The sequence below is a fragment of the Candoia aspera genome, chromosome 2 (assembly GCF_035149785.1).
Source record: "Candoia aspera isolate rCanAsp1 chromosome 2, rCanAsp1.hap2, whole genome shotgun sequence".
Classification (NCBI taxonomy): Eukaryota; Metazoa; Chordata; class Lepidosauria; order Squamata; family Boidae; genus Candoia; species Candoia aspera.
The window spans coordinates 101,738,663-101,751,489 of record NC_086154.1 but is presented as its reverse complement, the minus strand read 5'-3'; the positions used below and the strand labels follow the sequence as shown (position 1 = coordinate 101,751,489).

General features: G+C 39.6%; 1 protein-coding gene across 8 annotated transcripts in view; it reads left to right on the top strand.

Annotated features, from left to right (window-relative positions):
* The window catches only part of ARHGAP44 (Rho GTPase activating protein 44), a 130,173-nt gene that overhangs the window by 103,039 nt on the left and 14,307 nt on the right, over positions 1–12,827 (top strand). For all 8 annotated transcript variants that reach the window (XR_010067170.1, XM_063292605.1, XM_063292604.1 and 5 more), the window contains exons 14-16: positions 5,503–5,621; positions 6,002–6,093; positions 6,563–6,743. Coding sequence is in view for 7 of the 8 variants with exons in the window: in XM_063292605.1 (XP_063148675.1) it covers positions 5,503–5,621; positions 6,002–6,093; positions 6,563–6,743 (392 nt within the window). In the remaining variant the exon portion in view is untranslated. The remainder of the gene's footprint in view (positions 1–5,502; positions 5,622–6,001; positions 6,094–6,562; positions 6,744–12,827) is intronic.

Here is a 12,827-nt window from a genome sequence, read left to right as displayed (position 1 = left end):
CTAATGCATTCTTCTTGGATCATATACAAATATTAAAGGTGCACAACATACTACTCCTTGTCCTGAATGATTTGTCTAGCAGTTGGCATCCACAAATAACAAATAAATGTATTTGTCATTGTTGTTTGTTAGATTTCTTCATTGTGGTCAAAGTTTTGTTTTCAACTACCATACAGTTAGCACATCCAACTTGGAGCTGATCATCCTTCTGTTTTTATCAAACTTATTTCTTTTTTCTTATTTTCCTTAATCTTCTCAACTCTTCTTCACAGTTCTTTAGAGCTGTTCATCAGGACACCTTGTTCTGCCTCTGCAGACATTCAGCCATATGGCTATAAGAGACTGTTCTTAAAATGCCAGCAAACATTCCTCCTTAAATGTGCATTAAGTGTATCTTTTTTGCACTTCTAAAGTTATTCACTAGTCATTTGTAAGCACTACAGTGCGTTTACGAAACAGACTCATCACAACTCCTTTTTCTCCTTTATGAGCCACGTTAAGGCCAGCAAACTCTAAAAGTATTATAGTTTTCTCATCTTCCTCCACACCATACATATTTCATGCCAGTTCCCTCATCTTTTCAAGAGATCAATTGAATTGATTGAATAGAATTAATTGAATCAGTTGAATTCTCTGATGCCAAAAGGATGTTCAGTTCATTAGTGGCATTAAGGAAGACCCCATTAAAGATTCAAGATATACTCAAGCAGACCATTACATGGATTGGTTTTCCTCTCCATACTCTTTTCAAATTCTGCCACCTAATCATGTATTTGAGAAATTGTGTAAGAGACATCATTTGCAAACATCGCTCTCTCATCTTCAGGACTCTTCACTCTTCCAAGATGCTTCTCTGAAGCAGATCTCTCATGCAAGATCCAGCCTAATATAGCCCTTGGCCAAAGATTGGCCTTGGTCTTCCTCTTAATCAGCTAGGTCCACATTTGCTGCAGGCCTCAGATTTTGTCCGCTCCCATTGAACCTTAGAATCTACTCCATCCACCCCATTGTGTTTGCCTCTCTGAATTTGGTAATTATGCCTTTTCAAGCTGTTCAAAATCTCCTTCAGCATTACTCAGATTGGGGACCAAGCCTGCAGCTCTCCTTCCAGAAGGTGTCCAATTATACAGTGAACAGATAGGTAGAATAGCACCTTCTCTTGATTTTGAGGTTCAGCTGTTTTTTTTTCAAAAGGTAGAGGACCAATATACCAATTAGTCCAAGATGTCATTATTTCATCAGTCCTAATTCCAATGCTTCCCCCCTCCCTTTTTTTTTTTTTTTTGTGGAAGAGGGTATCCCTATTCCTATCATGTTTGCCAGAGGATGAAGCAAATATTCCAAGTTTTTCAAATAGAAGAAGCATATTTTACTAAGCAGAATACTGGGTAAGCTCCTCATAACTTTCCAATTTCCAATAACTGACCTATCAGTTATGTATTCAATTTTATTTTATTTTTATTTTTTTATGTTCACTGTATTTAGTCAATTAGCATACTGTGGATGGGAGGTACCTAAAGTGCAAAACTCAGTATTGAGCCTAATTTGTATAGGAAGCAAAATCAGGAACAAAGTAATGGACAAGCGTAAGAACAACACTATGACAAAGGCCAAGTATGGAATTTACCCTAAAAAATGTTGCAGGAGGAACACAACACTTCAGAAAAGAACTCACAAGCAGCTGCAAATTCATGAATTTTTGAATATGGAGGACAAGTAAATTCCCTTTGTCCCTTGTACCCATAGTTAATAAAAATTATACCTTATTAGACTGGGAAGCCGATAAGCTACTATCATCCAACGTCAGCCCTTCAAGGTAGTCAAGACAGGAAACCAAAGCCATGAGTACTAATACTACCTTTATTGTAAGGTTACAGTAACAAGACTCTTGCAACTCTGAAAGCACTTTGCCCCTCCCCTGCCTTTAGTTTCCAGAGAACGAGGGAGGGTCCCTACTGAGATGCTTTCTCTCTCTTTTTAAATAGTTTTATTGAAATTTTTAAAAAGAAAGATAAAAACTAACTAAAACTAATATTGAATAAAGGAAAGAAAGAGAAAGAAAGCCAGAAGTACAGAAAAAAAGAAAAGAAAGAAAATAGAAAGAAGTAGCTTCCGATTTTCTTTACAGCAGTTATAAGTAAATTTACCTCTTACTCTAAAGTTACAACATGACTCAATTTTTCTATAATCTATGTCTTTCCCCTAATCATCAGAACCATAAACCATAAGTTCATTTTTTTTCTGTTTCATGCAAAAGTCTATAAGGGCTTTCCAATCAGCAAGAAGCATAGATAATGTCTTTTCTCTAATTAAAGAAGTCAGTCTGGCCATCTCAGCAAGTACCATCATCTTCACCAACCATTCCTCCATTGTGGGTAGTGTCAGATTTTTCCACCTTTGTGCATATAATAATCTTGCTGCAGTTATCATGTATAAAAACAAAGTTCCATGACTTTTTTCCAATTATTTATCCATCAGTCCCAAAACAAAAGCCTCTGGTTTCAACAGTATGTTAATCTTTAAAATCTTCTGAATTAGTGTATGTATTTGAATCCAATACTTTCTGGCTTTTTTACACATCTTCCGAGATGCTTTCTCCATCTCCATCCCTCCTTTGGACTCAGATTTCTCTTATCAGACCATTCTCTAGGCTGTGGCTCTTCCTCCTGTCTTCCAAGGTTACCCTCAGAACCCATTGCATCCAGTGATAAAACTGCGGTAGAGGGAAGTGAGGGAAAAGAAGCTGGAGCTGACTCTGAGATTGGAATAGCTGATGCAACCAGCAACCTGCTAGGGGGTAGTACAGATTTGTCCCTGGTTGCAAAAAACTGCTTGCTTACTGCCCACACAGTTATATCTATTTTCAAACAGCTGTCTGATGCCAACAGAAAATTAGATGAATTAAAATATTTAATAGAAAAAAGGACTTTAAGTTCTGCAGTAGCTGACAAAACAACTAATGTGAATTGTAATACAAAAGGAAGCCCTCATATAGGTAATGGTATCACATCTAATCTCCATACAGTAAACAGGCAAAATACAAACTTCCACCTTCGAAGGACAAGGTGAAACATATGTGCTACAGATAAAGTAATTGCTGTATGTAGCGATGATTCACATAAATCAAAGATGAAACAAAAAACAGGCTGTAGTGAAATCTCCCAGCTCCTCAGATATAGAATACGTCCAAGTGAAATAACAGATATAACATGGCTGCCTAGTCACCATGGTCATAAAAGATTAGTGCTGACTTTTGAACAATCAGTTCTGCCTCAAATGATTTTATGATTTAGGGAGAACTTTGGCATAGTGCCCACAAGATTCTTTCAAGAGAGTTGTGCATGTCCCCTGCTAAGCTTTGGGAAGAGTGCCAACCAGGAGTGGGAGAGTGAGATAAAGCTGTCATATGGTAACACTGCTCTACATAATAAACCTTCAAACAACCACTCAAGGCTAAGAAAAAAGTGAGCCACTACAATGATCTAATTTGCTTTCCCAGGAAGAGCAGGGACATATAGTAGAAGATCTTGACGACATTAGGTCAAGGTTACAAACAGCATTCTCAGCTGCTAATTCATTAATCACTATTTTACTTCTATGTGAAGGGGATAATTTCCCTGAGCTAAACAATCAAGCCTCTGCACCTGAATCATCATCAAGAACATCTTTAATATGTGAGATACTCCCACTCAATAAGAGGAGTTGCTCTAGTATTAACCAAGTTGGAGGAGAATTTACACTGCCCCCAGAGACTGTAACCATGGCGCCTGGAGAAATAGGAGAATTGTCTTCATGGCCTACTTCATCAAGAAAACCCCAATATCTGCACAAAGGAGGAAAAGTAAACCTCACAAGATTGCTCTAGCATCTCAAAATAATGCACTGCTAGTAGAAGCGCAATCTGTTCTTCATTTATTTCCATGACCCTTCCCTTGATAGATCATCTAGACCCTCATTTTAATCAAGTAGCCCTCAAGTAGGGGCCTCGCCTGGTGCAGGAACAACTTGCACACCATCGGAGAAAGTTAACCTTTTTATCCAGATGCAGGGATCCACTGGTCAAACACAGGATCCATCTGAATTCGGTCAGCTGTTTGCATCGGACTTGCTTTTTGACTTGAGTTCTCCCTTTTTTCAAGAAGATACAAGATAGAAGCATAGCATGAGCACACATGTCCCTCTTGGAGGCTAATTGTCAGAGGCCATTTTGTTCTGAAGAGTGCTTGCTGCAACTTGAAGACTTGTAAAATTCATCTTGCATTTAACCCCACTACAATAGGAGACTTTGTGAAGGTGGATAACTAGTGCGGTACCTATATATCAGATTGAATATCTGGGCTATTGAGGACATTACTGATCCTGAACAAGCAGGCTTCCAGGTAGATAGATCAACAATTTGATCACTGCCTGGGGTTACAATTCCTTGCTGAAAAATACATCCAGCAGCCACGTTCAAATTTGTATGCTGTTTCTTGATTTTCAAGCAGCATTTGACTCAATCTCAAAATTGCTAAGGGTAATTTTGAGTAACTGCTTGATAGATAGATAGATGCCTCCTCCTCCTGATATATAAGCAATGTGAGAAAATTGGGTTGCATGCTAGTAAAATCTTCCACTCCATCGATATCTATTCCCTAAAATTAGCAGAAAGAACAATTCCATGTGGATGATGCAGTAATAAATGCAATTTGGCATGAGATGAGCACTGAAGACTTTGGCATCCTTTTGTAAAAGTGAACATCTGATCATAAATTATGAAAAAACAAACATTTTAGTGTTTTCCAACAGCAGATGAAGGCACAAATGGACAATTAATAAGTATACAATCTAACAGGTTAATCAGTACAAGTACCTACGGGTGGTTTTCCAAAGCAATAGGAAATTAAAAGGCTTAATTTACCCATGCTGCTTTGAAAGCACAGGGGAGTGCCACTGTTTGGTCCACCTTTACATTTTACAACCTATGAACAGATTCTGCCATCTTTCCCGAGGGCCGTAATAGGTGCTCCCAAGTGCCTGTCTAAGGTAATCCTGAGGCTGGATGCAGGCTTGCCAAGTGTTGAAACTCAGGCCTGGTCCAGAATACTAACAAGTTGGATCAGTGTTACTTTAAATCCCAGTGAGTTACTTTGAATATTGTAGATGGATAAATATATCCATTTCTAGGTATTTTACTTTTCCTAAGGATGGCAGGCTCATACCTATATTGGACCATCACCATCTAAGCTGTTATTTTAAGGTGTCCTCATTTCAGGATGGTGTCAATTGCTCCATTCTTCCCTCTTGCAGGAGGTCATGGTAAAGAGGTATATCTTGACACCTTTTCTGAAGGTGGAGGAGATATTTTATTTATCTACCCCCTTTTTTCATCTCATGTACTCATGTAAGATAAAGCATGTGCTTGATGGCAGTTTAGCAAATAAAATTAACCAGACTGAATTTATGGTTTGTGCCCCAGCATCTATATTTCTTCACCTCAGTTTTAACTCCATTTCATTCCACTGCAGGTACCTGATCAAATTCCTTGCAAACTTAACCGAGTATCAAGATGCAAACAAAATGACACCAAGCAACATAGCCATTGTGCTGGGGCCAAACCTTCTCTGGCCTCAGACAGAAGGGTAAGAGGCTGAAGTTTAGGGCTCTGCTGTTTTAAAATGCTACCTATTTTAACTCTGGGACAAGATTGTATTGTCTACACTTTGCAGATGTTGATTTTAATAGGAATACTTTGATCAGATTACTGCATCTTAACAGTTTCATGTGCCTAAAAATGTTTTTAGAGAATGGGACATGGCGATTGGGCTAGACTGGGGCAAAAGGACTTTGGCACAAGGCAGGGAGTAGAAGCAGGATACAAAGAAGGCTAACCTGAAATTAGAAGCAGCAGATCTTCAAGTTTTTCCAGCCTGTCATTCAGTTCAGTCACTGTGGACCTCAAAAGAATCTGACCTCCCCACTCTCATGACTTTGTCTTTGTAAATCTCTTCTTTCATTTCAGAAACATCACAGAGATGATGGCAACGGTCTCCCTACAGATAGTTGCAATTATTGAACCCCTTATCCAGCATGCTGATTGGTTCTTTCCAGGAGGTAGGAGACTTTTCTTCCAGCTACTGTTTTTGGGTGCCTCTGCCAGGCAGGGTTGGACCAAGTTAGGGCTGGTAGTGAAAGTTAGACATCAGTTCTAGCACTTGTGCAGCCCTTTCTCAACCACTACCTACTGTACTTTCCCAGATGACTAGTATCTCTCTAACAATTAGCCAGGGCCACAGTGTCTAAGACTGTAATTTGAAGATAAGGATTGTGATACCAATCTGCTGGAGATTATTCCAAGATGTTGTGGCTTTATGCCTCCTTTTTATGTTTAATTCTTGAAAAGTGCTATCACCTGATAAGTCCCATAAGAATTTGCTAGTTTGCCTTCTCATATTAAAACTTTGTGTGTATGTGATGGAGAGTATTTCCTACTGGAAATTCTCTGAGATTGAAGCTAGTCCATACTAGGCCTTTGTTTGTAACACATGCAGTGAATGATTGTTTTGCCCTCTCTCCAAATTAGACATTGAATTCAACTTGACTGGAAACTATGGAAGCCCCGTGCACGTGAACCACAACGCAAACTACAATTCTATGCCATCACCCGATATGGATCATGCTGACCACAAGCACTCAGATCAGACCCGGCGACCACTCAGTGTGGCCACTGACAACATGATGCTTGAGTTCTACAAGAAGGATGGGTAGGGGCTCTTTTGCTTTGCTGTGAGAGGAGTATGGGGACAATCTGGGGTGCAAGCTAGGGAATGCTACATTGGCTCAGAGTGCTACTGCCTAGTTGAATTAACACTCATGTTTTTAAGGAGTACAGATGCCTCACCACCTTGTCACTAACATCTCACCCTGCTCTTACGTGTCTCTTCCATTCCCAGGCATCAGACTTGTGGCCTGTTGAAAGGAAATTTACTATTGTGCCTGCCTGCCTGCCTGCCTGCCTAACTGCCTGACTAGTCCTGGTCTCTGCTAGTTGTATTTGTTCTATTGGTCACGCTAGGTGAGAAAGGTTAGTTTCAGTAAAGGGAAGTTGTGCTAGGAGATTCCTGAAGCAATCTCTTCCATGACTGGCAATCTACCATCATTGGCTCTCTTGCTTCTGTTACCATCAAAGACTAAGTGAGAGTGAAAGACCAGTACTGGCATGGATGAAAAAATAAGTCTGGCCACTGTGATACTTACAAGATCCTGTTTACACCATCTCCTTGTACTATGACAATTTAGCCAAGGATGCTTAATTCTTACCATGTGTTTCCTACTGCCATAAGGAATGCAAAAGTAGATTAAAGTTAATCAAATGCTGTTGGCCTGAGCATGTGTACCCTGGGTTCAGAAATTATGCTATGGTTTGGTTCTGTCATAGTATGATAGCATAAACTTAATTCAAATCATGGTTTAGCTTGGCATGTGAACCCACCATAGTGCTTGGGGCAGCAATAGTTCTTGAGGCTCTTGCTATCCAGTCTTGTTAGTGAGAGTGCAAAGGCTTTCTAGCTTCCCTGTGCAGAAACTGTCCAGTTTAACCTGTGGGTGTTGTTGAACCTTCATTGTCTAATAATAATGACCTGCATATTTTCTCCAATCTGTCTGCACATAGATCAACAAATACTGGCAAACATCTCCATATTCTAGGAGATAGGTGACTGGCTTTCATTCTTAAAAGAAAACAAATGGTTATCATTATTTGTTGCCTTAGAAGGTGGCAGCACCTCGGTGACTTTGTCTGGACTTAGAAGCTAAGCAGCGTTGGGCTTGGTTACTACTTGGAAGAGACAAACAGCAAATGCCAGGGCTATAGGCAGGACTGGGAAATTTTTTTAAAATCCCAGAAGAAGGCAGTGGCAAGCCACTTCAATCTTGCTAACTAAAAAGTCACCAGGAGTAGAGCTCAGCTTAAATAATATATCATATCATATATCATATCATATCATATATCATATCATATCATATCATATCATAATATATACATACATACCACTCTTACTTTCTAAGCGATATCAGAACAGTGTACAAATTATCACACATGCACACATGCATGTATCTATATCTACACGCACAAATTCCAAAAAGGAATGATCACTACTGAGCAATATTTATCTAAAGTCTCAGGATCAAGGGAAGGCTTCTTCAGAAAACTTTGTACCCACCTCTTTTAGTAAGCATCTCTCCATTGCATAAAGAAGGATTAACCGTTCTCTGGATCTATTCAGTTAAACCTTCCCTGCTTGTTCTTATTAATCAAGATGCCCTGATTCTTATATCCATCTTGTCTGCTTCTCAGACCACAGTTATTCATTCATTCCTTCATTTTTTTATCCTGCTACAATCTTGTAACTCGCCGTGGTTACGGTGTCACAATAAAAACAACAGGATTAAAACAATGCACAGTCCAAATAACAAAAACAAATCCCACGTAGGAGAAAACAACAAGAGGCATAGGTGATCTTACTTAAAGGCTCTTTGAAAAAGCTCCATTTTTAATAACTTCCTAAAAGCAACCATCCCACTGACATCCCAAAAATGTGAGGCAACAAGGAACCCCTTCCTGCATAATCTAACAGGCGGAACTGAATCTGATTGCAGGAAGAATCCTATAGGTGTGTGAAATTGATCTCCTAACTCTGCTGATCCGCAGAAGCTCTGTTTGGACAAACTAGACTAATTTGGAGTAAATCTGTGTAGTTTTGCCCTCAAAATGCTTTGCCAACTACTGCAGTAAGCCACTGAGTGTGATGTTTAGTCTGTCTCCAGACATTCCCTGAACAGCTTACTAACCACCCAAGAGTCCTGCTGCGTGGTTCACTGAGATTGTGATGTGTAAAGTAAACCCAGCATTAACCCTCTTCACTGCCATAATCTCTACCACTCAATAGTAGCAAACAGTGCTTCACCTGGATAGGATCACATTCGCTGCCAGATTTGTGCCACCAGCGCTCCAGCTATGTATTAGTTCTCATTGCCATTTGAGAAAACCAGGGAGTGTTTTGGACTTCTTGTAATCAGACAAGATGTTCAGGAGTGGCCCTATGAGCAACCTTCCACAACTTGCCATTTGAAAGCTAGATCGGAGCCTTAATAGAATGGCCAGCCATGAGTAGGTAGCTTGTGCATAGCTATTGAGGTCTCTCAGGGCCACTTTTTTAGGATTCCTCTAAACTAGAGATCCCCTCTTCCAGTTCAGGAAAGGTGATGAACAGCAGGATGGGCAGATGCATATTCTATGTCCATAGCCCAACAACAGATACAAGTCCTTGCACCAGGCAGATTGGTTTCCCAGGTATGAGGCAGGTCACATTTTATTGTTAACTGCAAACTCTCCCTCTCCCACCCCAGTACTGCCCCAAATACCAGCCAAGTTTTAGGGGTGAAAACCTCTGAGGTGGTTGGATACACTCTGTGGCTCATCACTTGTAGAGCTAAGTATTTGCCTATCTTCAAAATTTTATTGAGGGTTTATGTATAAAAATAGAAAAAGTAACAATCTAAAATGTTGCAGATGTTGTAAATACAGTTTGTGTGCTCTTATGAAGACATGCACAGTATATCAGTGAAAGAAACAAAGTTGATTATTTGGATTTATCATTAATCAATTTTAATTATTTTTCAGTTTAACATATGAATTTGTTGATTTAAAACTTATAAAGAGTAACCTTTAGTGTCCTTTGATCATTTTGGAAGGAATAGCTAAGGTTTGGTTTGATATTTTATTTTTCTGGCCTAAATAATAAAATAAACAAGCTGATCTTCATCAGCAGGAAAAGTTAAGACAATCTTTCTTTTGCATGATGAACTATCTGCAACAAATTTTGGCTATTTGTTTTGTCAAATTCAATTTACAGAAGAGAGAAAAACCCAAAGTTTGTAGCCTGCCTGACCTTCCAGAATTCTAATAAATAGTTTGTAGTAAACTCTTAGTCTGTGATTAGAATTCTAATGGAATAATCATAGCAATGTTCAATGTAATTCAAAGCCGAGAGTCACTTTGATTGAGGCAGGATATAAAATTAATCAATTAATTAATTAATTAATGTCAACCTACATGGGTTCAGTGAGGCTTACTGATTTAAGTCTCACAGCCATACATTAATGCACATTTTAATATTTACATATGTTTAGATACAGCTTACTAATTTACCTAGAGTTGATCTTTAAATTTTTCATGCCTTTCCAAAGATTTTATTATCTCTCACCCTGCATTTTCTACATGGAGTATCTTCCTCTTTATGATTTATGTTGATTTCAAGGAATCATCAAGAGCAGAATTTGTTATCTTTGTGTTACCAATTACATCTGCACATCACACTGAATGATAAAATGGTCAAGTAGCAAACATGGATTGCTAATGTCCCACATATGGGCTCTTCCCAAAAATATCCAGTCTGGTTTATCAACAATGAACTAATCTACCACAAACCTTAGACACATTTTGCGGCCTGCAGTGGCTAGAAGAAACATATTAAACACACTTAACTTTTATAAATGGGGAATAAGTTTGGATAGTACGGATTCTGTTTCCTAATGGAGATTCCCTAAAGCAGGGACTGGGAACATTTCTTTTCTAATAAAGAGCCAGAGGTCTCTGGGAGAAATCCTTTGAGAGCCAGAGGCAAAACTGGGAGGAGTTCACACACACTTTTTGTGCTTTACCCTGTCTGGGCCATTCCATCTAATGAGAGGCTGCATTCAGATGCTGCAGGTCAAAATTTCTCAACCCCAAACCCAGAGCCCTGTAAGATTGTATCTGGGGCACCTTTGAAATTTGCATTAAACTGTTGAGGATTGTCGTATATTTTTCTTACCGTTTTCTAGGTATTGGGTGTGGTATATATTGAACATACTGTATATTGTATATATATTGGTATAGTATATATATTGGGTGGGTGTAGTATATATTGAACCCTATTTGTTTGTTTGTTTGTATTTTGAACCAAGGTTTTAGGAATGGGCAGAAATACAAATACCTGTTTTTAACTTTTGCATGACATATGACATATAATTCCAGTCACAGAACTATATTCTATCAGTGACTATACAAATACAGAAGAAATTATATTCAAGGCATTTCCCAGATGCCCCAAAGGAGTTGTGATGGGACGAGCCCAAGCAGGAAGAAATGCAGAGAGTACACAGTGGCTTGGGAGACAGGGCAGGCTGATTCTTAAAGCTTTCCATGTGCACCAATAGCTTTCAGTTCCCAGTATTGCCTCTACATCAGACATGAAACATTAGCTCCTAAGAACAAAACCTAACTCCCTTGATCCAGAGAGAAGAACCACACACAAATTAGGGTACATCCCCATTTCATTCATGTATTCATCCATTGTATAGATCCATATGGCTTCCTAGCCTCACAAGACTCAGGGCAGCACTTGTACATTCCTGAAATCTGCTTCATCTCTATCCCTCCGCATAATCTCTTACACATGTAGAAGGGGTGTGGGGGAATCAAAGTTTTCCCAGAATCCTTCCATTTCCTCTGGCTCTTTTCATTGAACACCCTGCTTTCTGCATAGTAATATGCTTCTCTGCAGCTGGATGGACCTGATTCCCAAGCTTTTCTCATGCTGCACTCCTAAATCTTGCTGGCTTTTCCCCAAATATAGCCCCGCTGGTGCAGGATTTGGCCTTAGTTTGTGTTACACTAATGTCTGTGTGTTTCTGTCCATGCAGCCTTAGGAAAATCCAAAGGTACAGTATCTTCTGGGTAGCTCTTGGACCATCCCTATTTTCAGTATCCAAACCCAGCCTGTTCAGAGCACCCATGGCCTTGATAGACAGAGCCCTCCTTTGCCCAATTAAGAGTCATGGCAAGGCAGCATTAAAGCCAGCTTCTCCTTCCATGCAGTCTGAACGGAGCAAATATTTGGAGTACATTTTGGACATCAGAGCTACTTAATGTAGAGGCAAAGGCTCCATAAGACCGTAAATAGAGACCTTTCACAGTCCTGCTGCCTATGATGTGTAAAGTGGTGATGGGGATTGAACCCAGGTCCTTCATGCATGCAAAGCATATGCTCCAGTCACTGAGCATAGGCCCTTTCACTTTCCTGTAATGCCATTGATTTCTAGTGCAAAGGACATCTTCCTTTCTCTTTGGAAGGTATGTGCAGCCATCCTAGCTGCACGTTATAAAAATAGAAATTGTTTCCCCAAAGTTTCCTTTTTGGTCGGAATTTTATTTTCAGGGTTGCGGCTCCTCTTCATCCACAGGCTCCTGGCTGTTACTCTGGAAAACCCTCTGTAGATGTAAAGCTTAAAAGATAATTGCTTTTGAAGTTTCTCAGTGATTGCAAGGGTTTCTCTGCATTTTTAACATAACCGAGCAATGCCCTGAAAACTTTCTACAGTGGCATAACATTTCTTGGCTTAAAGAATATGTATGTACATGGCCAAACTGCTCCTTTCTCTCTAATCAAGAGATTAGGGGTAGCCAAAATCCTAAAGTTTTGAGGCCTTGGAAGAGAGTTGCTTAGAAAACCATGCCTTTCTATTGTTTTCTTTAACATCCCAGGGGGTAAACTTGAAGGACCACTTAGTGGAATTTCAAAGCAATGGGTTTCTCCCTGGCTAAATGATGTCTGCATTCCATGTTTTTGGCTCCCTCTCATCCTGTCTGTATACAGCACCTCATGGAAAGGGAGTCTGTTCAGGATTACAGACCTAGATGCACCCAGATGGGTTCCCCTCCTTTCTACCGCAGTGTGTGTATGTGTGTATTTTATACTGTATTGCTTCCAAGATGGTAAGGGTTTATCTCTGTGTTCCCCCCCGTA